We start from the raw sequence: 26456 nt of genomic DNA, 5'->3' as shown, positions 1-26456 counted from the left end.
TTTGAAATAAGTTTAAACAGAAACTTTATTTGACCTTTAATGTGTATTACCTACAACTATAGGACAGATCCATCATGCCGAATTGCTGTCTGGGATGTACATGAACTGCAGGTGCCATACACATTCAGCCGACCAGCTGCAGACAGTGGAGAGATTCAGCAGATAAAGTATTGGATCGCTAGTCTGTCTATCCACTGATCTCTTTCTCTATCAATAGATCGCTCTAATTATCTCATTTGTTCTCCCTCTCATCTATCTACATCATTTGATTAACATATCTGTCTCTCATTCTTTGAATCCATCTATTTGCCAATCAGTCTAAACATAAATCTTTCAAAATATTATTCTATTAATCCAGCCCCTTTCTCTCTCTCTCTCTCTCTCTCTCTCTCTCTCTGATATTACCTTTCAGGTATGTACCTATCTGTCTGTCTATCTACTTGGCTGAGTATCGATATATCTATCTTTCTGTCAATATGTCTGTCTGTCTATATGTCTGTTTGCCTGTCTGCCTATCTATCTATCTATCGATCTGTCAGTCTGTCTGTCTATCTATCTATCTATCTGTCCATCTATCTTTCTATCTATCTATCTAACTATCAATCAATCGACCGCTTCTGTGGCCTAGTGGTTAGAGTGTCTGCCTCGGATGTGGGAGGTCGTGGGTTTAATCCCCTTCTGAGTCATACCAAAGACTTACAAAAAGGGTACTAACAGCTGCCTCGTTTGGTGCTCAGCATTAAGAGGTTAGCGTTAGGACTGGTCAGCCAGGTGTCAGGATAATGTGACTGGGTGGGACATCATGCTACATGTCTGCGGCATGATACCCCAGTGCTAGACATCACTATAAACTGTCACACTGCAGACGTCGTAGCGATATGACTGAAAAATTGTTAAAGCTATGTTAAAAATCAAAATCACACACATCTGTCTAATTTTTTGTCTACCTGTGTATCAGTCAATCTGCACATCAGTCAATTCTTCCATTAATCTATCCTCTTTATCTGTCTCTATCTAGAGAATCTCTATCGAATCCTTTATTTTTCCAATCACATGTCCATCCATACATCCAAATAATTGTACATCCATCCATATTTCCTTCTTTTTAAATGTATTCTAGCTATTTTTATTATGTTTTCCAGCTATACAAAAGGCAGTTGTTTTACACATAAATGCTATTAGATTTATCCATGTCACTAATATTGAATTGACAATCTGATTATTGAAGCATTTAGCAATAAGTTTACTCTAAAATTATAGACTTTTAAAACCTTCTTGCGGACATAGTCAGGTCAATATCATAGTTGTAATAAACAAAGGAAGAGAAAATAAATCTCAACCTGTGATTATCTAGTTATTTTGTTGCATACAGTTCTGATAAAATGTAATTATAAAGCTGTTTACACATGAAACTATTTGCATTCAGTAAATCTTTCCAGCTGAATCATCTAAGTATTAGCACAGCTGCCCCCTCATAGAAGACTACACAGTGTAGCATTTTTTAATTCTACTCTAATTATTAATAATCATAAACCCAAACAAAGTGATTGCTAAGGATATTAATTAGGTCATTAGAGGGAGGTTACTCATGGAGCTTGCATTTTCACATAACTGATTGTAATTGTATTGTCCAATCATATCATTCAGGACATCTAGCAGTGTGGGTCATGGTGTGTCACACAGAGCCACAGAAAACGGTAATGGAAATGAGGTGGTAGCCAACTGTTGTAGTTTGTGTATTCTGAACTCAACTGCCATGATGTGGACAGATGAGGGGTTCTGCTGTCCTATACGACATTCCTACCTGCTTCTGGGATTAGAGGTAAGTCAGCTTTAAACCCTTAGGAACTCTCATTTTCATATTTTTCTGAGATTAAATATTATTTAGTAGTATTCAGGTCTTGATACAATCAAAAGTAAATTCCTCAGTAGTATCCACTTAAAATGGCTACATTACTTGTTTAAGTTATACCATCAAAAATAAGTACCTCAGTTGCATCCATGTCATTTCTAAGTGGCTACATTATGTGTCTGAGAGATAGCAATGATTGATATGTGGCAAATTGTTACAGTATTTCACATGGTTAAAGTTCTACTTGCTAGAAGAATCTGGCAGGATCCATGAAATGGGATGATTCAGTCGAAATGGAAACCTTGAAGTCTGTCATTTAACCAAAGCATGTGCAGAAAGCAAAGTTCATTGTCTTGCCTTGATTTCAAGTCATTCTTCCAACCCCTAAGTGTTTAAGTACAGTACATTAATAATGCAAGTACAATGTCAACTTTTGTGCTAATTTTCCCTTGATAGAGGAAGGTGAAATGTTAGAAGAGGACATTTTATGCCTTGTGGTCAATTTTTTTAAAACTGTTTTGATGATCCTATAGGCCAGAAATTAAATTAATTATGTATATGAAATTTCTGCCAAAAAGTCATGCATGATCCATGTAAAAACAAGTGAAAAATTTCAATATGTCTGAGATCAATTACTAATAAAATTATTGATTTTTTGTCCCAGTATTTCATCATATAAACATATCACATGAGGACTTCAAATATAGAAGCAAGTTTCTGGTATTTTGTTTATTTTGTTCATTCTTTGCACACAGGATGGACGAATCCTTTTCATGGATCCAGTTGTAAAGGGACAGAAATTCATGGAATTTAAAGCTTCCAAGGATGCTGTAAGTTTGGATTTTATTTTCATGTTACATTTTATATTTTATTTTCACACTCTGCACCAACATTATATCTATAATATCTCCAACATCAGTGACTATCCTGGAATCAGTGTATTAAGATTTTTGGAACCCAGCCAGTTTTCAGAACAGGAGCTAATAACTGCTGTAGAATGACTGGATGTTCTAATTATTATAAAGTGCCACCATGATACAGTGACCATTTTATTGTTCAGTAATGAATCTAATGGTCCACAAGTAAATTTTTGTATTTTCTGGCTATCAAGAAGTATGCACTCAATATATTCATTCTTCTGAGTCATGATCATTTTTTTTAATTCTTGTCCTGAAGGGCTAAGTAGGTTACAGCGACTTATTTTCTATCTTTAAAAGACCTCATAACATATACCAGGCATAGGCAACTTCCTCCAGGACATGGGCCGAATAAGCAGTTTTTAAAGTCACACTCCATGATATAAATAGAAGGATAAAATAAGATCATGGGCCATGGTTGTACATGCCTGGTTTACACTGTATTATGACATAGCTTAAAGGACAAGAAATAACTGTCGCCAACATGTACATAATTTGTTCCTAGCAATTATGATTATAACAGTTTGTCATTCAGATGTCATTTCCATGAAGCAATTCTCATCTTAGGATCTTCTCAGATTTTACTAGGAACATAAGCTCTAAAGGACAAAATTAAACTACCACCTGTTTAAGTTTTTAAGTGGTTGATGAAGATGAGTTGTATGGATATAAGGTTCTTAAGTTGCATCTTTCCTCTATGTACGGTACACCCTTGATATTACACCCTCATTATAGCACTGTCCTTGAGACCCTTAGAGTATCAATTGATGCCAACTGTTCTGGATTTTACAGAAATTTCTGAAGTTTCTGTGAAAATTCTGCATTCCAAATGATATCAATGAAATTCTGGAAATCCAAAATTGTGAGGAGGGGATACAGTTTTGAACAAGAGTTTTATAGGTGGACACAGGTGGGGAGAAAAGTACTTCAGGACAGATATGATAGACTGATACAAAGAATACAGTTTCTCAGTGTGTAAAATAGATTGTAGATAACAAGAAAACAATTAACTAGATTGAAAAATGGCAATAGAGGTGAAGAGAATAATAACATGCAGATAATTGGTGAGGAAAACTAATGTTTATCATCATTGTTTTGACCAAAAATATTAAAGGAATTCAAGTTCCTTGAAAATTGAGGAATGGATAAACAGTTTATTCTCAAAGGATCTTAATTATAACTATGTAAAGGAAGATGCAGTATGATTGTACAGAAGCATGTTATTTTTATGAACTTGTTATCAATTCCATACAGACTGCATTGATTCCTACAAACTGCGTAATAAGCATGATTGTGGGTTGGTGTCTCTGGTGGATACTTCCTCATATTGAGACCACCTAGTAATAAAGTACTGGACACATTTTGTAAATATTACCAACCACTTAATGAAATGGGACCCATCACCATATTTGCGTTATAAAGAGAAACAGTGTTTTAATGAAAGGTGAGGGAGTGCTGTATATGTATGATGCATATTCCATACATGAAGTGTTTTCCCTCAAATTTCATGCCGATTATAATCAGAGGACCAATTACATAACTTAGATTGCCTGCAAGAGTCTTTATGATTCAGTGGGCTATTTAAAGAACTTAAGATTGCCTGCAGGAGTCTTTATGATCCATTAGGCCATTTACAGAACTTGAGATTGCCTGCAGGAGTCTTTGTGATCCATTAAGCCATTTAAAGAACTTGAGATTGCCTGCAGGAGTCTTTATGATCCATTGGGCCATTTATTGAACTTAAGATTGCCTGCAGGAGTCTTTATGATCCAGTGGGCCATTTACAGAACTTAAGATTGCCTGCAGGGGTCTTTATGACCCATTAGGCCATTTACAGAACTTAAGATTGTCTGCAGGGGTCTTTACGATCCAGTAGGCCATTTACAGAACTTAAGATTGCCTACATGAGTCTTTATGATCCTGTGGGCCATTTACAGAACTAAATATTGCATGCAAGAGTCTTTATGCCAAATTTGAAGCAAGTTTATTGATATTCAACACAAAAGCTGTGAAGATCCACTGTTACAGTACTAGTCCTCAGTATTTGTAGTTTTCTTTCAGCCAAAGTATGTAACAACATGCTTTATATACTTTAAACTTTATGACTATGTTTGATCTAAATAAATAATGTTTTTAGTTTTTATTTGCTGTTTTGGACCTAAAAATATTCTATTGACATTTTATTTCAGATCCGGGACATGCGTCAGGACATTTCACATAGTTGCCTAATTACTCTTAGTAGATTGAAGCAGCTGATGCTGGTACAGATCTGGGGACTTCCTCAGCTAGACCTCAATTATGAATTGTACTCAGCCCCAGATATCAACATTTGTTCAAGGCTGGTAAGGAATTTTGTTACTGTCTATTGTCATTTATTCATCTTCTGTTCATCAGTCAGTTGCTTTTGGTAACCTTTGTTGGGATTCTGGTAGATGTGAGGATGAGGGACAAGTCAAGCATTTCATTTAATTCCTTAGCACAAGTTGGTGACATCTCTTCCTTCTTGAACAGAGTTATGGCTCTTGACAATCAACTTCAAATCTTCACATGTGATGTTGCTTGTTACCCACACAGCTCCAGAACCATAAATCATATTCTGATGCAATTTGGATATGAACATACTCTGATAAACTTGTATGTTCCATTTATGGGTTTAGTATTGTCTACTTCATTTTGGACAGAGTTATGCCCCTTGTCAAGCAAATTCTTGTCTTCACATAGAAACTTGATATGGTTTTTGCAGTGAGCATATCTCAAAAAACATTGAATATATTCTGATGAAGATTAAGTAAAAACATTGCTTCTTTTCCTAGATGTGACATTTTTTAAAATTTGGCCATCTACACAATTCTGAACACAGTTAAGGCCCTTTTCATTGAATGTATCTCATAAACAGAATAGCTCTGTAACCATTCAACATAGTGTGAAGCAATCTGATGTGATCATGGTCTCATCTAATCCATTTTAGGCAGTTATGGCCCTTGCAGATCAACTTCTTTTCATTGCAGGGGATGTTGCCCGTATTGATGACCCCTTAAAGTAGTTAGATTTCAAGCATTTTACATCATTTTCTAGAGGAGGTATTGCCCTTGCAAGCCCATCATCATCATCATCATCTAACTTTGATTTGAAACACAAGTTTCTCCATTTAAGACCTTAAGGTGCAAATTGTAGTGAGTAGAGTCCTTTGTAATATAACTGTCGCTTCATATCCTGTACATAATAATAATAATAATAATAATAATAATAATAATAATAATAATGAGGACTTTGTATAGCGCCTAATCTTTAGAAGCTCTAAGTGCTTTACAACATTAGACAACACCTATAAGATAAAAAACATGAAATGATATGATTACAAAAACAAACACCATGAAATTAGAAAACATTAAAAAAAACATGCTGAGAATATTTAAGGTAGGAAACATTATTAGGTCTTTAAGTTTGTTCTTGCAGTCGAAATAAGTGAGTTTTGAGAGCCCTCTTGAATGTGATCACTGTGTCTTTATGTCTAAGTTCAGTGGGCAATTCATTCCACCTTGCTGGGCCCTGGTATGCAAAAGAACGTTGGACATATCATGAACACAGATGTTTTTACATTTTTGATTTTGTCAAAATATTTTCCTGGTAAAGACTATGATACACAATTAAATGATTGGTAATTAACAAAGATCTTAATTAGTTTTCTTAACCCAACATTTATGAAATTTACAAAAACTAGATGACACAAAATAACGAAAATTGAAAGTTTTATCAGGAAATCTTTTTTTCTGCAGGGTTTGACATTTTTCACTGGACATGAGACAGGCCACCTAAACTTCCACTTTCTGGAGCCTGCTGAGGATCTGGGACTGTCCAAAGCAAAGCGTAAGTGTGGACCAGTCTATAGTAATTACCCCATGTTAGCAGTCATTCTTATATAATCAGATGCAAAAATTTGTGGGTAGTGCTGAACAGGTAAGTGGAGTAAATATCAGTTATCCATACATGAACAATCCAGACTTTTTAGTTATCAGGATCAATAGATTGTTATATGGGAATACATTTTGTCATTTGGGCATGCAGTTTGTCATTTAGGTGTACAGTTTATCATCTAGGCATACATTTTGTCATTTCAGCATATATTTTATCATTTAGGCAAATATTTGGGCATACAATTTGTCATTTAGGCACATATTTTATCATTTGGGCATACAGTTTTTCATTTGGGCATGCAATTTGTCATTTAGGCACATATTTTGTCATTTGGGCATACAGTTTATCATTTGGGCATACAATTTGTCATTTGGGCATAAAATGTTTCTTTTGAGCATACAATTTTTTATTTGGGCATGCAATTTATCATTTGTGCCTACAGTTTATCATTTGGGCATACATTTTGTCATTTGGGCATACAGTTTATCATTTGGGCATACAGTTTATCAGTTGGGCATATAATTTCTCTTTTCAATATACAATTTATCATATAGGCATACATTTTGTCTTTTTGGCATACAATTTATCATTTGGGCATACAATTTGTCTTTTTGGCCATACAATTTGTCTTTTTGGCATACAATTAATCATTTGGGCATACAATTTGTCTTTTTGGCATACACTTGATCATTTGGGCATACATTTTGTCTTTTTGGCATACAGTTTATCATTTGGGCATACAGTTTGTCTTTATGGCATACAATTTATCATCATTGCAAACATTTTATCATTTGGGCATACAATTTATAGTTTAGCACACATTTTATCATTTGGGCATACAGTGTGTCATTTGGCTGTACAATTTATCATATAGGCATACAGTTTGTCATTTTGGCATATAGTTTGTCATTTAAGCACACATTTTGTAATTTGGCATACAATTCATCATTTGGGCATACAATTTATCATTTGGGCACACACTTTGTCATTTGGGCACACAGTTTATCATTTGGGCATACAATTTATCATATAGGCATACAATTTATCATTTGGGTGTACAGTTTATCATGTGGGCATACATTTTGTCATTTGGGCATACAGTTTATCATTTGGGCATACAATTTATCATTTGGGCACACATTTTGTCATTTGGGCCTACAATTTATCATTTGGACATATAATTTATCATTTGGGCATAGTGTTTTTTAATTTTATTATCAATTTCTGGAAAATCGTTTATCTGTCAAGTAGATTCAGATGATCAATGCTTGACTGTATGTACCAATAGCTATTCAAATATGGCCATGTCCTGATTAAAAAACATCTTACTTAAAGTTTGACAGTTCCCTTTGAATATCTAGGAGCCATGGCAACTCAATAGTTTGCATGCCATTCATGTCACAAAGTGTGCAGGTTTAAATCCTACCATTGGATTAGACTGAGTTGGCTACCATGGTGTACTATTAGGCAAGGGACTTTATTCCAGTTTCCTTCACACCTAATAGCCAATTTGTATTGCTGTGTCATAACACATAAAACCATTTAATATCTGGACTGGTAATCTGTATCATTTAACATGATTATGTTGTTTCTTATTTTATTTTTCATGATGGGTTTTAAAATCATACTGGATAATACATACCACTTGCCAGATGAGAACTGTCCCAAAGAACATTTTACATAGATCTAATTGTCTTGATTCAAAGAAAGATTTGGATTATTTGGTTTGTAACAGAAATAATAAAATTAATTTGTTGAAAAATTCACAGGGCCCTAGCATTTTTTTAAATTTTTAAATCGTGTCAAGTTCATCTTAAAAATGCCAGATACAGTCCTTAAATCTTCTTTTTTTTAAGAAGGATATGTCATCAATTACAAACAGACATATTTTTTAAAAGTACAAGTCAACTTTGAATACAATCCCTTTGTTCATATTAGAGTAATTTGGTATTCTGCCAAGATCAAGTCAGCTGTTATGGTGTTTCTTTAGGCACAGTACTTTCCTTCCATTACCTTGGCACTGAATAGTTTTTCTTGTGCTGGTGAACATCAGTCAGTCATTGAGTCAGAAAATCATTTAATGCTTATCTTTTGCAGAGGAACCAGAATATGAAGAGGTGGTAGAGAAAAGACGGCCAGAGCACAATGCCAGGGTCGTGGCCTTAGATTCAGTTGTTACTTTACGAATCTTCATTTCAGCCAGGTGAGGACAGGAAACAAATTAGTTACAAAGAATATATTTTTTTATAAGAATTACATTCCTTGACTTTGATCTGTTTACTAATATATGGTATATGAGCTCATCTGAGAGCTTTGTAATCTTTTGATGAAAATTTCATTCTTTTCCTTTTATTTCAGTGATAGACTTTTATATGATAATTTTCTTTTGTCTTGAAACAGCAGAGACTCACTGGTCATTTGGTATTTTTCAGAATCTGTATATTCCTGAATAAATGTAATGTTTGTTCAAAGTTTGTAAGCTTACTGTTTTTACAATTCTTGTTTGTTTCTTGTTACCACACCTTTCAAGCCAAGCGAGCTTATGGAATTACCTGCATCTGTTGTACATTTTTCATGGTCCATTCATGAACAATTGCATATTAATATTCAAAAAAACATATCGTTCTATCTGAATTTTACCAAAATTAGGATATGGTCATGTATTATATAAGAATTCAGACAGTTTGGATAATGGCAAGATCATTGAGGCAACTTTATATCTGATTGGCCAAGATTATCACTACTTTTGAAGCCATATTTCTGATCTGATTTTGACATGATTTGCTATGATAATCAAGATCTTGGACAAGTCGGACAATGAGATTCATGCATATTAATGTGGTGATGTTAAATCCAATTGAGCTCGTTGACACTGATGAGACTCTATTTCCAATTTTGACATGTTAATTGACCTTTATCATCGGAAAGAATTATTTTGAGAATTAGTAAAATGTGTCAAACAGGCATTTTAAATTGGTTTATAGTTAGTATACATAGGTTGTATTCTTTTAGTACTACACACACCAGCTTAGTGAAATGGTTAGCTTCTAGGTAATGTAAGCCAGATGAGCAATTTAAGCCCCACTGGGGCCTTTTGCTGAAGCATAGGTTTTACTGCTATTATTTCTTTCAAGTTGTTAGTATACAATGTTTTAGCATTAGGGATGTTTTGATGCCTTTTGTCAGTATACCTGTCCATATGTCTGTCCTGATTGACTGAAATTTATGACTTGGTGTTTCCTTGACCATATGGTTACTATAAACAAGAGGAGTGGGTTTTTTGTTACCTTGCCATCTTTTGGTTCTCTCCCCATGATAGAGGTCAGAGGGTCAGATGTACTAAAATTTTAATCACGTTAGCATTTTTGAATATTCTTCAACAAAATTTCATATTTATATTCATAACAGTAGGACACACACACAATATATATATATATATATATATATATATATATATATATATATATATATATATATATATATATATATATATATATATATATATATGGGTTGAGGGTTGAAGACACTACTGTTTCACATTAGTTAATATACCAATAAATATATCCTAAGGGTAGAGGGTTTGAAACAATACTGTATTATACTGTATTAGGTAATACTGTATTATACTGTATTAAGTAATACTGTATTAGGTAATACTGTATTACATAATACTGTATTATACTGTATTAGGTAATACTGTATTAGGTAATGCTGTATTATACTGTATTAAGTAATATTGTATTAGGTAATACTGTATTAGGTAATACTGTATTATACTGTATTAAGTAATATTGTATTAGGTAATACTGTGTTATACTGTATTAGGTAATACTGTATTATACTGTATTAGGTAATACTGTATTATACTGTATTAAGTAATATTGTATTAGGTAATACTGTGTTATACTGTATTAGGTAATACTGTATTATACTGTATTAGGTAATACTGTATTATATTGTATTAGGTAATACTGTATTATGCTGTATTAGGTAATACTGTATTATACTGTATTAGGTAATACTGTATTATACTGTATTAAGTAATATTGTATTAGGTAATACTGTATTAGGTAATACTGTATTATACTGTATTAGGTAATACTGTATTATACTGTATTAAGTAATATTGTATTAGGTAATACTGTATTAGGTAATACTGTATTATACTGTATTAGGTAATACTGTATTATACTGTATTAGGTAATACTGTATTATACTGTATTATGTAATACTGTATTATATTTATTAGGTAATACTCCAGAAACAGGGAAATTATTGCTGAAGAGTCATCAACATTGCTGTAGTTATATTGTGTTTTTAATTAACTCATTTAAATACACATGTTCCATCATCTTACTTTTATTTAGAAAGATTCCTAGTCTTCTTCCACATAAGTTAAACATCATATATACTGAGCCATTGCATTTATAAAGGTGACACAAACATTACCACCTTTACAATATGTTGGAAAGTGTATATCATTGACTTAGCTACAAGTTGTCATGTCCACATTAGTGGGGACTGAGACACAGCAGTATCTGTTCTAGCACTGGTGCCAGCATCATCAGTTAAGGTTTTTGGTAAAGTGTTTCATTTGCTTATATTTCCTAAATGCCTTGATGGAGTCCAACCATTTATGGCATAATTCATTATAAAGTTAATATAATTCATTCTGTGATAAGCTTGCTGACCCTTTCACCTTAAGTTCAAAGTCACAGTAATATAAAAAATTTGCATTAAAGGTTTTGGTTTAAGTTTTACTGACTTATATTTCCTAACAACCTTTATGGACTTTTTCACATCTGGCATATGTCATTATGAAGCAAAATCAATTTATTCTTTGATATACTCCCTAACCTGTTTGACCTTGTGATTAAGGTCACACACCAGTGCTGGCATCAACACTTAAGGTTTTTGTACAGTTTTTAATTTGCTTAATACTTTCTAAAAACTGTGATGGATTTTGTTCATACTTGGAATGACTCATTATAAAATTAGGGGAATTTATTCTGCAACATGACTATTAACTTGTTTAACCTTAGTGTCAGGGTCACAGTAACAGAAAACTGCATTCAGGTTTTTACTGCATTTTTTCCAAATCTCTTGATGAAGTCTGTTTATACAAGTGAAGTATCACCAACTTGACTGTTCAGTCTAAAACTAGTGACTTATTTATTTATATATGGGTGAAGGTCACACATTTTAAAGCAATTCTGTCATCATGCACTAAATATGCAGGCCCTGGTCTTTCTGTATTGTGTTTTAATCTTTTTGTACAGTGCTGATGGAGCCATTAAAGTTTGGGATGAGAACAAGATGTTATTGACAGAAATAATGATGGATGAATCCCTCAGTTCTGCCTGCTTTCTGAATGACCTGGGAGATGTCCTTATTGGTTTCAAAAATCATATATTCTTTATTGATCATTCCAGAAGTGAGTACATTGTTCCTGTACACTTCATTATGCCAAGATTCAGTACTTGAATAGTTTTCCGCCAATCAAAATATGCCAATAAACCTTATTTGTTATTCTACCAATCAAAATATACCCATAAACCTTGTAGGTTACTCTACCAATCAAAATACACCCATAAACCTCATATGTTATTCTACCAATCAAAGCATACCCATACATTCCTATATTATTCTACCAATCAAAATATACCTATAAATTAATATGTTATTCTAAAAATCAAAATATACACATCAGCCTTGTATGTTCTTCTACCAATAAAAATATATCCCAAAACCTCATGTTATTATGCCTTTTAAAATATACCTATCAACGTTATGTGTTATTCAGTAAATCAGAATATGCCCATCAACATGGTATATTACTCTACCAATAAAAATATACCCATAAACCTTGTATGTACCAATCAGTGGGCTTGGCCAATGTGGGTATGTGCGAAAGCTGCCAGTAGCTTCCCGTGGGTAGTTCTTACTGGGGTTTTCCTGGGTTCTTCCTCCACCAGTTATACTGGCCACCATATATAACCTACCTTGCTCTGAGAAATGGTATTAAACCCCAGAACAACAACAACTACAAGTCAAAATATACCCATAAACCTCATATATATTCTACCAATCAAAATATACCCATAAACCTCATGTATTCTACCAGTCAAAATATACCCATAAATCCTGTCTGTTTTGTAGATGAGATTTGTCAGTTACAATTTCAGAAAAATAATTGAAATGGTAATGGCAGAAGTAAAATCAGAATACATAAGATGGGGACCAGGGGCATAAGTCATCTCAAGAGTACATAAGTGGGGAGCATGAGCATATGTCATCTCAAGAGTACATAAGCTGGGGACCATGGGCATAAGTTATCGCAAGAGTACATAAATGGGGAGCAGGAGCATATGTCATCTCAAGAGTACATAAGCTGGGACCAGGAGCATAAGTCATCTCAAGAGTACATAAGTTTGGGACCAGGGGCATATGTCATCTCAAGAGTACATGAGCTGGAGATCAGAGTCATAAGTCATCTTAAGAGCACATAAGTGGGGAGTAGGATCATATATCATCTCAAGAGTACATAAGTGGGGAGCAGGAACATATGTCATCTCAAGAGCACATATAGCTGGGGACCATGGACATAATTCATCTCAAGAGTACATAAGCTGGGGACTAGGGACATAAGTTATCTCAAGAGTACATAAGTGGGGAGCAGGAGCATATGTCATCTCAAGAGTACATAAGCTGGGGACCATGGGCATAAGTCATCTCAAGAGTACGTAAGCTGGGGATTAGGGCATAAGTCATCTCAAGAGTACATAAATGGGGAGCAGGAGCATATGTCATCTCAAGAGTACATAAGCTGGAGACCAGGGGCATAAGTCATCTCAAGAGTACATAAGCTGGGGACTAGGGGCATAAGTCATCTCAAGAGTCCATAAGTGGGGAGCAGGAGCATATGTCATCTCAAGAGTAAATAAGCTGGGGACCAGGGGCATAAGTCATTTCAAGAGTACATATGCTGGGTACTAGGGTCATAAGTCATCTTAAGAGTACATAAGTGGGGAGCAGGGGCATATGTCATCTCAAGAGTACATGAATTGGGGACATGGGGCATAAGTCATCTCAAGAGTACATCATCAGGGGACCAGGGCCATGTGTCATCTCATGAGTATCTAAACTGGGGACCAGAGTCATATCTCATCTCAAGAGTACATTAGTTGGGAACAGGAGCATATGTTATCTCAAGAGTACATAAGCTGGAGATCAGGGGCATATGTCATCTCAAGAGTACATAAGCTGGGGACCATGTGCATAAGTTATCTGAAGAGTGCATAAGTGGGGGACCAGGGTCATAAGTCATCTCCAGAGTACATAAGTGGGGAGCAGGGGCATAAGCCATCTCAAGAGTACATGAGCTGGGGACCAGGGGCATAAGTCATCTTAAGAGTACATAAATGGGGAGCAGGAGCATATATCATCTCAAGAGTACATAAGCTGAGGACCAGAGGCATAAGTCAGCTCAAGAGTACATAAGCTGGGGACCAGGGGTGTAAGTCATCTCAAGAGTACATAAGTGGGGAGCAGGAGCATATGTCATCTCAAGAGTACATAAGCTGGGGACCATGGGCATAAGCCATCTCAAGAGTACATAAGTGGGGAGCAGGAGCATATGTCATCTCAAGAGTAAATAAGCTGGGGACCAGGGGCATAAGTCATCTCAAGAGTACCTAACCTGGGGACTAGGGCCATATATCATCTTATAACTACCTAAGCTGGGGACCAGGGGCATATATCATCTTAAGAGTATATAAGCTGGGGACCAGGGGCACATGTCATCTCAAGAGTACTTTTCATATTTTCCACAGTTACTGTAAGTTTGTAAATCTCTATTAGCATATATATTCACTTAAAAGTCAAGTCTAACTGCAAACAACACAGATCTTGGTTGACCATGGCATAATGACCTGGCAGATCAGGGTCTATGTTGTTTATTCTACTGAGTACCTTTACAAATTCCATAGACCTAGATCTGCCAGCATATTGTTCATTAGCAGATCTGAGTCTGTGCAGTTTGCAGTTATTCTTGACTAATAGGCAAGTATATACAGTATATATCATTACTACATGTATGCCATACCATATATACTTGCTTATAAATCAAGTCCAACTGCAAACTGTACAGACCCAGATTTGCCATCACATATTGCACTGGCAGATTAGGGTCTATGAAATTTATTAAAAGTAATCAGTAGAACAAACAGCATAGAATCTGATCTGCTGGCACTTTACACAGCAGTAGATTAGGGTCTGTGTTCTTTACAGTTGGACTCAACTTATAAGTGAATATATACTGTAATTAGTGTATGTTTGTAAATCTGCTAGATCCTTCCTTGTTATTTGTCTTCTTATAAATGTGTGATCACCTTGGTTTGGTTGGAGATGATGGTATATCCCATATTGCTAGAATGTTCATTTATGACCAATGACTTCCTGCTGATGTGTTCCTTAATCCTGGTTTCAAACACTCTGCCTATTTCTCTGATGTAATTTCTCTCATAATCATTAGATTTGATATAGTAAACCACCCCACATTTGATAAAATTTTCAGTTTTGTCCTTCACAAGTTTAAGTTGTTGTCTTAAAAGAGTTGTATGGTTTGTGATATACATTGATCCCATGTTGTCTAAATCATCCCCAACCAAACCAAGGTGATTGCATAAGAAGAATATATGGAAAAGGCAGATGAAGGAGGCAATCCAAATATGACAGCAGAGGCCAACACTAAGCAGGGACGAGGGGCTTGAATTACCACCCATCTACACCAGTCTCCTCGTATCAAGTGACCATTATAGGTCACATGATCAATATTAGTCACTGATGAAGGTAGTGTGATATTGCTAAAAATTCTGAATTAATTTTAATTGAGAAAATAATAATGATCATGAATTATCCAAAGCAGTGGAAGCAACCTTTTCAATATTAGTCACTGAAGTTGTATGTTTCTTAGTGAAATGAAGCTCTGGTGTAGAAATAATTTGGCAAACAGTTTTCTCTGCCTGTTAATCTTAATTAATATCATATTTTAATATTTCCACTTTCAGTTTGTCCCAATTTTAAGCCACCTGAGATAGAAATGGAGACCTCAGATCAAGGTATCCCATATGTGTACAGCTTGTATTTCTGACTCTACATGAATTCTTAGCTCCAACATGTACACTGTGAATGAACTTTCATTAGTAGGTTGACAGTGTTCATGTGTTTTTTCTGCATTTGCTTCAAATCACATAGTTAAATACCCAACATAAAATAGCTGTGCCTAATAAATGCCATTTAAATACAAACCTTGCATAATTGTTTGTAAAACTGTTTGTAAAAAAGTGAATTCACAGTACTGTATAGACCTTCCTCACTATTAGATTCCTTTGTATAAGGCAGTCCCTTTTTGGCAGTCTAGACTGGTAGGATCATATTTCACTATTTAATACTAATACTGTTCTACCGGTAGTGTAACAATAAGAAGGTGGATGGTGCAGTTGGCACCAGAGTTCTTGGGGTGCCAAAACCCATTTGGGCCTTCATCTTTGCCACAGGTGAAATGTACCCTTAGTACGGCACTGTGCTGTACCCTATTTATAATGAATTAGTCAGGGCCCATAACTGCTGACCACATTATGTACTGAACTGTGTTATAGTGAGAACCGTAGTATTATGGAACCATGATAAATTGATAATAGCGTAATATACCAAAACCAGGGTCAGTCTTATTTCTTTATTCTTAAATAGAGAGTTTTAATTAGTAGAGGTGTTTCACTTGATAATGTAGATATATGTAGTTTTTTTACAGCTCTTTTTTTTTTGTATATTGAACCTCATTATAACACAGTTCTGGATATAACATAATACTACTCTGGACCCCATGACCAAAAATACCTTATAACAATATGGGTTGAAAGAAACAAGGTGAAACTTAGCCTTATATCTTCATTTCCATTTCAAAACACCATTATGTAACAATTTTGATAGTGCCTCATTATAACACAATTCTGGATATAAAATAATACTACTCTGGACCCCATGACCAAAAATACCTTATAACAATATGGGTTGAAAGAAACAAGGTGAAACTTAGTCTTATATCTTCATTTCCTTTTCAAAACATCATTGTGTAACAAATCTGATAGTGCCCACTATACCATGATTCTGTATATTATGATTTTCTCAGTATATCACAATTTTATATATATTGCAGTCATTAGCATAACATAGTTTTGTAAATAATGTGGTCATCAGTAATGGACCCTGACTACCACACTGTAATGGTGAACTGCTGTATTTCTCAATTTATAAATACAAAATATTAAAGAGCAGAAACTTATTCATGATGAATGATTCATTGAAGAAAAATACTGTTGTTCAGAATGATTTGTTTTCAGAGTCAGATGTATATGAAGACCCATCTGTTCTATATGAAGGCATTATCCCAAATCCTGATCCATTAACCAAGGACAATTACTTGGTAAATATTTTCATCATTTTGTATTCATGTGTAATATTAGATTATCATACTGATAAAATGATAACCATGTCTGACAAAACACATAAAATGAAGTTTACCTTTTTCTCTGTCTACGCTTATTCTCCATATTCAGTTTGGATCTTTCATTCTGTAATATCAGTGTTCACATATCAGTGTTCAAATATCAGTGTTCACATATCAGTGTTTACATATCAGTGTTCACATAAATAAGCACAACACACAAAACAGCAACAGAAGGATAAATGCTGTTCTTTTACAAGGTGGTACTACAACAGTTATCATGGGAGGATTTTTCACCATATTTACAAAATAGGCTTTCTGAGTTTATTACGAGATAAATACTGTAGATTTTAGAATGATAAACTTGGATGTAATAATCTTGAAATCGTGATATAAGTAATACAGTCTGCATTTCAGTAGTGATCAAGATAATGTGCTATCTTTTGAATTAAATATTAATGGTTTCTTTTCTTCATACAGGTGCCATATCAAATAGAGTTTTCAAGAGATTTCCTGGAAGGAAAGCTGAAAATAGAACACAAAAAGGCCAAGACTGAGGAAACTGTAAGATTTATATTTCAAGATACTTTTTAAATTCAACTTGTGTCTTCTGTCCTTACAGCTTTTCTTTTATATGACTATTTTGTACTCAGCGGTCCCATATTAGGTGTTAGATCAGTGTGTATAAGACATACTTTTGTAACAAAGTTGAAATGGTTACACTGTGACATATTATAGAAGTAATTAAAATTCCATCAACTGTGGAGATTACCATAACAGATTCTGCATCTTTTGATTTGTCTTGTGCAAAGCCTTCATGCGGAGGTATCATTGCACTTGCTTTGCATCACTGCAGTACCAGGTTTGATAATACGTTCTAACAAACACAAGGGAAGGTGGTTACTTATCTATGGTTGATGGTTTATTGTGGATTCACCAGTTTCTCCACCTTAAAAGACCACATCATGCCAATATCTGAGACATTGATAAATGCGTTTTTAAAGGTGGAAAAATGTATTCTATTTACATAAACAAGGAGTCTTCACTTTTGTTTATTAAGTTTACTAAAATGAGAACTGATAAATGACATACTATGTTCTTAACACCCCTATACATGTTTTTCAGGTGTCTGATTCTGACTCCACCCTGTCCATGGCCCCTACCTACCTGTATTACTCTCCGCCAGACAGTCCTGGCCCTCTGTCAAACATTGACATGACTCTGGGGGCAGGCTACTCTGATTATGACCTCTACAAGCATATGGAGTTCACCATGCAAGAAATAGGTAGGATAATTATACCATATAAGAAATAGGTAGGATAATTACACCATGCAAGAAATAGGATAATTACACCATGCAAGAAATAGGTAGGGTAGTTACACCATGCAAGAAATAGGTAGGATAATTACACCATGCAAGTAATTGGTAGGATAATTACACCCTGCAAGAAATAGGTATGATAATTGCACCATGCAGGTAATTGGTAGGATAATTGTCCATGCAAGAAATAGGTAGGATACATATACTATGCAAATAATAGTTTTTATTTTAACATCAGCATGAAGCATATGTGCATATATATGCTAGAAATAATATGAAATGTGTTTAGCAAGGCATTTACAGGGCATAACAGCTGCAGCTGTATTTTGACTTTGTATTGATATACAGTATGACAAAAGTGCTTAAGGGTTTTAGAATTTTATCGTTGAAGTTAAGTCCATAATCCATAATGGATAAATACCATCTATAAGGGTTATATACTACTTTAGAACTGGCATGAACTACTTCAAGGTCATAATTTTAACATATGTTTAATGCAAAAAATCTTCAAAATATTTGATGTCTCTCTCGCCTCCTAAACACACACACACACACACACTTGCTTAATAATTGTTTCTCTTTAATCATCTAGAGTATCATTGAACTCTAGTCAACATTTCTCTCAATTAGAAAAAAAGTTGCTGATTTTGAATGGAACAAGTCAAAAAATACTCCATACATCTTCAAGTTATCTTCAGTCATGTTTTTTTTAAAGATTTGAGGAACAAGTGGTGAGTATTTTGCACAATTATGGCCAAAAAATATGTCAGTGCACACCATTTTTTGCAAAAGTTTTAAACAAACATCATATCTCTCTGCTATCAAATTCGGGGAATTAATTGAGCATCTAAAGTACAAAATGTATTTCCATGGTTACGAATGTCACCTTCTCATAGGATTTACTAAAGCTCAGGAGGCTTTCTTCTTAATAAATTACTGAGAGTGTGATAGTCAGATCTCCTCTATGCATACAAAAGTGAAAAGTGCTATTAGATAGCATTTCATTTTGAGGTTTTCCTTTAATGCACGTAATAATTTTTGTGGTATGGTCAGTGTCAGTCATTTCATAGGGTCAGTATGGTCAATGTCAGTCATTTCATAGGGTCAGTATAGTCAGTGTCAGTCATTTCACAGGGTCAGTAAGGTCAGTGTCAGTCATTTCAGAGGGTCAGTATGGTCAGTGTCAGTCATTTCACAGGGCCAGTATTGTCAATATCAGTCATTTCATAGGGTCAGTATAGTCAATATCAGTCATTTCATAGGGTCAGTATGGTCAATGTCAATCATTGCATAGGGTCAGTATGGTCAATGTCAGTCATTTCATAGGGTCAGTATGGTCAATATCAGTCATTTCATAGGGTCAGTATAGTCAATATCAGTCATTTCATAGGGTCAGTATAGTCAATGTCAGTCATTTCATAGGGTCAGTATGGTCAATATCAGTCATTTCATAGGGTCAGTATAGTCAATATCAGTCATTTCATAGGGTCAGTATAGTCAATGTCAGTCATTTCATAGGGTCAGTATAGTCAGTGTCAGTCATTTCATAGGGTCAGTATAGTCAATGTCAGTCATTTCACAGGGCCAGTATGGTCAATATCAGTCATGTCAGAGGGTCAGTATGGTCAGTGTCAGTCATTTCAGATGGCCAGTATGGACAATGTCAGTCATTCTTGCTATGCAATTCCTATACTATCATTAAGTTTACAAAAGGTGTTCAGCAATTGGACAATCGGAGATATGCTTCGGGGTAAACCTGCTTTGTAACAAAACTGAGGAGGAGATGGCATTTAAACAGTGGGATCCATTTTGTGATACAAAAAATGATCAGCTAAATTCCCAATTTTAATCACAGAAAAAGATTGCTCTGAAAGATTAATATTTTTTACTAACAACTTTGCAAATTGGGTTTGTGAGGGTGTATTGTTTTTAGACAGTATATTGACAAAATACTCACCACCTCTTCCTCACTTTGCTACAAGATACAGTAGATATTTACTGTATCTGATTGACATTGACTGAAATGATAATAAGAAATTGGATGGTGTGAAAATTTAAACCCATTGGTCCACAATAAATGACAATGGATCCTGTTTATAATTATCCTGAGATCGTCCATAGGTCGACAATATATTAGAGTGCATCCTTGGTATTAATTAGCCTTAAGTCATCAGTGAAAATGAATCATTTAAGAATTTTTTTAAAACAGGCTAGATATACAGATTATGAAATCGTTTTGGATAAAATCCATCAATTTGCTCTAATTTAATTTTTTTAAACTATATTTGCATTTGTAAAAAGAAATAGGTTGTAAAGTATATTAGGGATATATTAATTATTTCAGTATGGGATGGGACAATGAGTCAGTTATTGTCAGAATTACTGATTAGAGCATGGGATATTGACAATGATCTGTCAGTTACTGTCCATATTACACTGGTCAACAGTGAAATCATTACTGACTTGAAAAGGCCCTAATCTGTAGTATTTTGGTGTGCCGAACACGAATATAACCGTGAAAAATTTGTATTGGCTCTCGTTTTGAAGATATTCATATACCTCATTTTCTATGTTTCACTGTGTAAATTTCTCCAGTAGGACTACAGCAACATCCGGAATAATGATGTAACATTGCATAATACCATCATGCTCACATCATCCACAGTTGATTGCATCATTTTCTGATGCAATGCAATACTAATGCCATGCGGCTGCTGAAGTAAGTTGACGTCAGCAGTGTACTATACATGTGTAGGCCTATTATACTAATGCCAGGCGGCTGCTGAAGCTGACGTAAGCAGTGTACTATATAAAGCCCAATCAGATATGTTCAGCATTTAAAATATTTTAGACGTTGTGCGAGACAGTTCAAGCTACTGTTACATAAAACTTATTATTTTATCCATTTACGTACAATAAAGAACAGTAATGCCTCGAAAGTGTGTTAATACCGCGGACAATTTTTGCTATATTTGTGGTGAAGTGACATTTGCCAACCAGAAGAAAAGTATCAATTCTCAAGTGAAGAAGGCATATCATCTTTACTTCGGATGCAAGGTTGGTGACCAAGACAAGCCTTGGGCTCCGCATATATGCTGTGCTACATGTACAACACAGCTTTCACAGTGGTTGAATTGCAAAAGGTCATCAATGCCGTTTGCAGTCCCAATGGTGTGGAGAGAGCCAAGCAACCACCTAAATGACTGTTACTTCTGCTTGGTTCCTCCTCTTTCCGGCGGAATAACGAAGCGAAAGAAGTCGAGAATAGTCTACCCAAACATTCCGTCTGCATTGAGACCAGTTCCACATGGTGAGGGACTTCCTATTCCAGAACCTCCAGCAGAATATTCTCTTGATTCATCTGACAAAGACAAAGGTGAGTCGACCTGTTCTTCTCCTGGTCCATCAGCATGCAGTGATCCAGATTTTCACTGTGGTGCATCATCAACCCCACACAGAATAACACAGGAAGAACTAAATGACCTGATTCGTGATTTGGACTTATCAAAGAACAAGGCAGAATTGCTAGGATCAAGACTCCAACAATGGAATCTTCTAGAAGAAGATGTCACAATTACTGCATATCGAAAGCGCCACCAGCAATTGGAGCCTTTCTTCAGAAAGGAAAGTAATCTGATATTCTGTTCCGATATTGAGGGCCTCATGAATGCTTTAAAAATCACTCATGACCCACAAGAATGGAGACTATTTGTGGACTCTTCGAAACTGAGTCTCAAGGCTGTGCTTTTGCACAATGGAAACATTCTTCCATCTATTCCAGTAGCGTATGCTGTCCACATGAAAGAGACATACGATAACTTAAGGCAGCTACTGAATTCCATTGAGTATAACAAGTACAGCTGGCACCTCTGTGGTGATTTGAAGGTAGTTGCCCTTTTAATGGGACTGCAGCAAGGATATACAAAATACATGTGTTTCTTATGCGAGTGGGATAGCTGAGCAAGGGAAATGCACTACATGAGGAAGGAATGGACTCACAGGCAGAATGTAGCCATTGGAGAGAAGAATATCCAACACCCAGCTCTGGTTGAGGCTCAGAAAATCTTGCTACCACCCCTTCACATCAAACTAGGTTTGATGAAGAACTTCGTGAAAGCCATTGACCGGACTTTGCCAGCATTCCGATACCTGCATGAAAAATTCCCTCGACTCAGCGAAGCAAAGATTAAAGAGGGAGTTTTTGTGGGTCCTCAGATTCGAGAGCTTTTCAAAGATGACCGGTTCAACAACTTGCTGGAAGGTGACGCGAAACAAGCATGGAATGCTTTTCGCCTAGTTTCTACAAACTTCCTCGGAAATGTTAGGGCAGAAAACTATAAGGAACTAGTAGAAGACATGTTGATGAAGTATAAGAAACTTGGCTGCAATATGTCTCTAAAGATTCACTTCCTTCATTCCCATTTGGATTTCTTTCCTAGCAACTGTGGTATTGTTAGTGATGAACACGGCGAACGTTTTCATCAAGATATCGCAACAATGGAACAAAGATAGCAGGGAAAATGGTCCACTACAATGCTGGCTGACTACTGCTGGACACTCCTCAGAGATGCTCCCGAACAGCTGTACAAGAGACAGGCGAAGAAATCTAAGATGTAGTCAATGACTTGATTTTTTATAGGTAGGCTATTACAGTTGACCTTTTACTATTGGAATGCATTTCGTTATGTAAACATTAATTTCTTGCAGATTACAAAAAAACTAGAGCCAATTTTGCAATTTGACTGTCATATTCGTGTTCAGCACATAAAAATTGATAAGAATTGACTAATTTTATTTCAGTAACATGACTTTTGTAAAAATTTGTTGTCCAGTGTTAGTGATTGGAGTATGGGATATAGACAATGATCTATCAGTTACTGTCAATATTAGTTACTGGAGTAAAGGGTATGGACAGTGATCTGTCAGTTACTGTCAATATTAGTGATTTTAGTATGGGGTATAGACAATGATCTCAATTACTGTCAGTATTAGTGATTGGAGTATGGGATATAGACAATGATCTATCAGTTATTTAAATCAGTTCAACACTGAAAAATCTTTACTTTCTGAATAAAAGGGTGCCAATTTTCTTATTTCTGTTATTTTAATTGAACCATATAGCACATTAAGAAAGTTTCTGTGTGGTTTTATTTTTGCAACTAATTACTTTACATAATATTATGATAGTTTCACAGAGAAGTCTGAAAATACTGTAATTTAAAATCAAGCCTTCAATAGAATTTACAAACTTGTAAAAATTTAAAAGGGACAGTTTCTAAGTAAATCATTAATTTTCCAAAAAATATAATGAAGGAGAAAATCTTTCACATGTCATGGATTACCGGTACTACAAATGATAAATTACAAGACTCAATGATTAAAGGTCCTCCACAAGTGAAAAGACAGCTCTCCCTTGTTATAACACACTTTGTTTTAATGTGATTCTGGATATAATAGTACTATATGAACCCCATGACCAAAGTAATTATGAATGTAATACAAGTTTGGCTTGAAGAAAACAATGTGAGGCCCTGTTTATATCTGTTTCCAATTCAAAACACCTTTATTTAACAAATTTTGATAGTTCCTGTTATACTGTGTTTCAGTATATTGTGCTATTCTCAATATATTACAGCTCTTTACATACTGTAGTTCTCAGTAGAATGCAGTTCATTACATAATGTGGTTGGCGGTTTTATACCCACCTACTGCATTATAGTGTTTGAGAGCTATAGTAATGAAATGTCATTTTTTGCAAAACCACTAACATTGATATCTTCAGAACTTAATTAATTCACTGAATGCTTATTTAACCTTTGCTAATATGATTATGATTGACAGGAAAACTGTTTATGTATTTTTGTTATTTTTTAATGTTTGTAGTTTTCATTCACTTTTTTTTGCATATTATTTTTGGAATGCTTGTAGTTTTCATTTGATTAGTTTGAAGTGTATACTTGAGTTTTCGCCTTTTATTATTTTATAACTGCATGTTATTTTAATATCATTTAGCTGGGATAGGGTCTTTATACCTTTATTGCCTCAGTCTAATTTTTTCCATGTTCAAAAGCTGAGGTAAATCAGTTGGTACAGCATTAGAATCATAATCCATGGTTGGTGGGTTCAGTATCTTCCCAGGCCAGTCTGGGTTAGCTCCCTAAATTTGATTTACTGGGAAAGGCACTTAACCTCTATTTCCACAGTATGATTAGCCAGTATGTTGAAAGTTCAATTAAAAAAACAAGCAACCAGCCAAACAACTTTTTCAAATTTGATGCCTCTGTGTGTGTGTGTGTGTGTGTGTGTGTGTGTGCATGATTTGGATTTTTAACGTAGCTTTAACAATTTTTCAGTCATATTGCTATGATGTCTGCAATTTGACAGTTTATAGTGATGTCTAGCACTGGGGCACCATGCCTCAGACATGTAACATGATAACATGATGTCCCACCCAGTCACATCATCCTGACACCAGACCAGCCAGTTCTAACACTAACCTCTTAATGCTGAACACCTAGCGAGGCAGTTGTTAGTACCATTTTTTAAAGTCTTTTTTATGACTCTGCCATGGTTCGAACCCATGACCTCCCACATTCGAGGTGGACACTCTAACCATTTGGCAACCAGAGCGGTCTTAATTTGATGATGTGAACCAGTTAAATCAGCATGAACTGAATTGGTCAACACTTGTTTTAAACTACATGTTTTCACATTCTATTTGTAATCTTGCCAAAAATATATTGAAACAAGGGAGATGAATGTCATATTGCTCTTTACTTTGCTGATTTACACACAGTGATAAATCAGAATAATAGTGGGTGGTTACTGAATTAATTTAAGATTTTAGTTTCAATATTTGCACTATACATTTATCATTATTATTTTAATTTTTTCAAATTTCTCATACAAAAAAGCTGAAATAAATTACATTCCTTTTCTTTATATTCTGCTTCATATGGATGTAGAAGTGGAAGAATGGTAGGTAAAAGGTTCACATTTTAGACTGGTTACTTGTTACATAGTGGTTCACATTTTAAACTGGTTACCTGTTACACAAGTTCATTACACTCATTGATTTCTTCACTTTTGTATCTTTTTTTTGTCCAGTATTGGTTGATTTTATTGTATTGTGCATTTGAACACCTCTTGTCAATGGACTGCACATATAATTATGTTTGCAGCAAGAAGGCATAAAGAACAACAAAAACAGCAGAAATACCCAGTATGGAGGTGGTTGAGCATGATAAAGCATAAAAATCGTAAGATCTGTTACAGCAGATATCTATTACATCCATAAAGAGCTTACCTACCAAACCTTCAGATGTTCTCTCATCCAGATTTTCTTCTTTTAGGGCTAAATACAACCTTTGTAAATGCATTTCTATTTTTCTGGTTCAGAGATAACATTTAAATATCAGTTTTCTGCTTAGTTCAGCAGTCTTGTCTTGTTTAATGTCAGCATCATCTCTGATACACTTCATCACCGGAACACTTACAGTACTGTGGCAGATCCAGAAAGGAATGGTAGGAGCGTGTCAGCCAAACCCCATTTGTTCCAGTAATAATTGCACATTTTCAGTGAAAAATTGAGACAGTTGGCCATTTAAAGCAGATTCAGTCATCCACTCTCAAAATTAAACCTTCATAGTAAATATCCTGGATCTGCCCATGGTATGGTATCCCCTAGCATCTGAACATCACACCCTGAACACCTATTTTGCCTTGTTCATGCATGCGTTAAGGTAAACATCACACCCTGAACACCTATTTTGCCCTGTTCACGCATGCATTAAGGTAAACATCACACCCTGAACACCTATTTTGCCTTGTTCACGCATGCATTAAGGTAAACATCACACCCTGAACACCTATTTTGCCTTGTGCACCCATGCAGTATCGTGTACAAACTAATTTGCACGTCTTGATTTTATATTGTTTGCACAGCTC

General features: G+C 35.1%; 1 protein-coding gene across 7 annotated transcripts in view; it reads left to right on the top strand.

Annotated features, from left to right (window-relative positions):
* Positions 1-26456, top strand: part of LOC149804163 (uncharacterized) — a 182664-nt gene that overhangs the window by 57793 nt on the left and 98415 nt on the right. For 6 of the 7 annotated variants that reach the window (XM_089954139.1, XM_089954138.1, XM_089954137.1 and 3 more), the window contains exons 13-24: positions 63-167; positions 1648-1822; positions 2608-2682; positions 4959-5111; positions 6546-6636; positions 8782-8887; positions 11964-12118; positions 15753-15803; positions 17085-17167; positions 17669-17752; positions 18314-18473; positions 25691-25768. In XM_089954139.1, coding sequence (XP_089810265.1) covers positions 63-167; positions 1648-1822; positions 2608-2682; positions 4959-5111; positions 6546-6636; positions 8782-8887; positions 11964-12118; positions 15753-15803; positions 17085-17167; positions 17669-17752; positions 18314-18473; positions 25691-25768 — 1316 coding nt within the window. The remainder of the gene's footprint in view (positions 1-62; positions 168-1647; positions 1823-2607; positions 2683-4958; positions 5112-6545; positions 6637-8781; positions 8888-11963; positions 12119-15752; positions 15804-17084; positions 17168-17668; positions 17753-18313; positions 18474-25690; positions 25769-26456) is intronic. The other variant, XM_089954135.1, reaches the window with a different exon arrangement.

Source organism: Sinohyriopsis cumingii, chromosome 3, assembly GCF_028554795.1.
Source record: "Sinohyriopsis cumingii isolate HCF-2022 chromosome 3, ASM2855479v2, whole genome shotgun sequence".
Lineage (NCBI taxonomy): Eukaryota > Metazoa > Mollusca > Bivalvia > Unionida > Unionidae > Sinohyriopsis > Sinohyriopsis cumingii.
The sequence above is the reverse complement of the archived record's forward strand: the minus strand, read 5'-3'. Positions and strand labels throughout refer to the sequence as shown.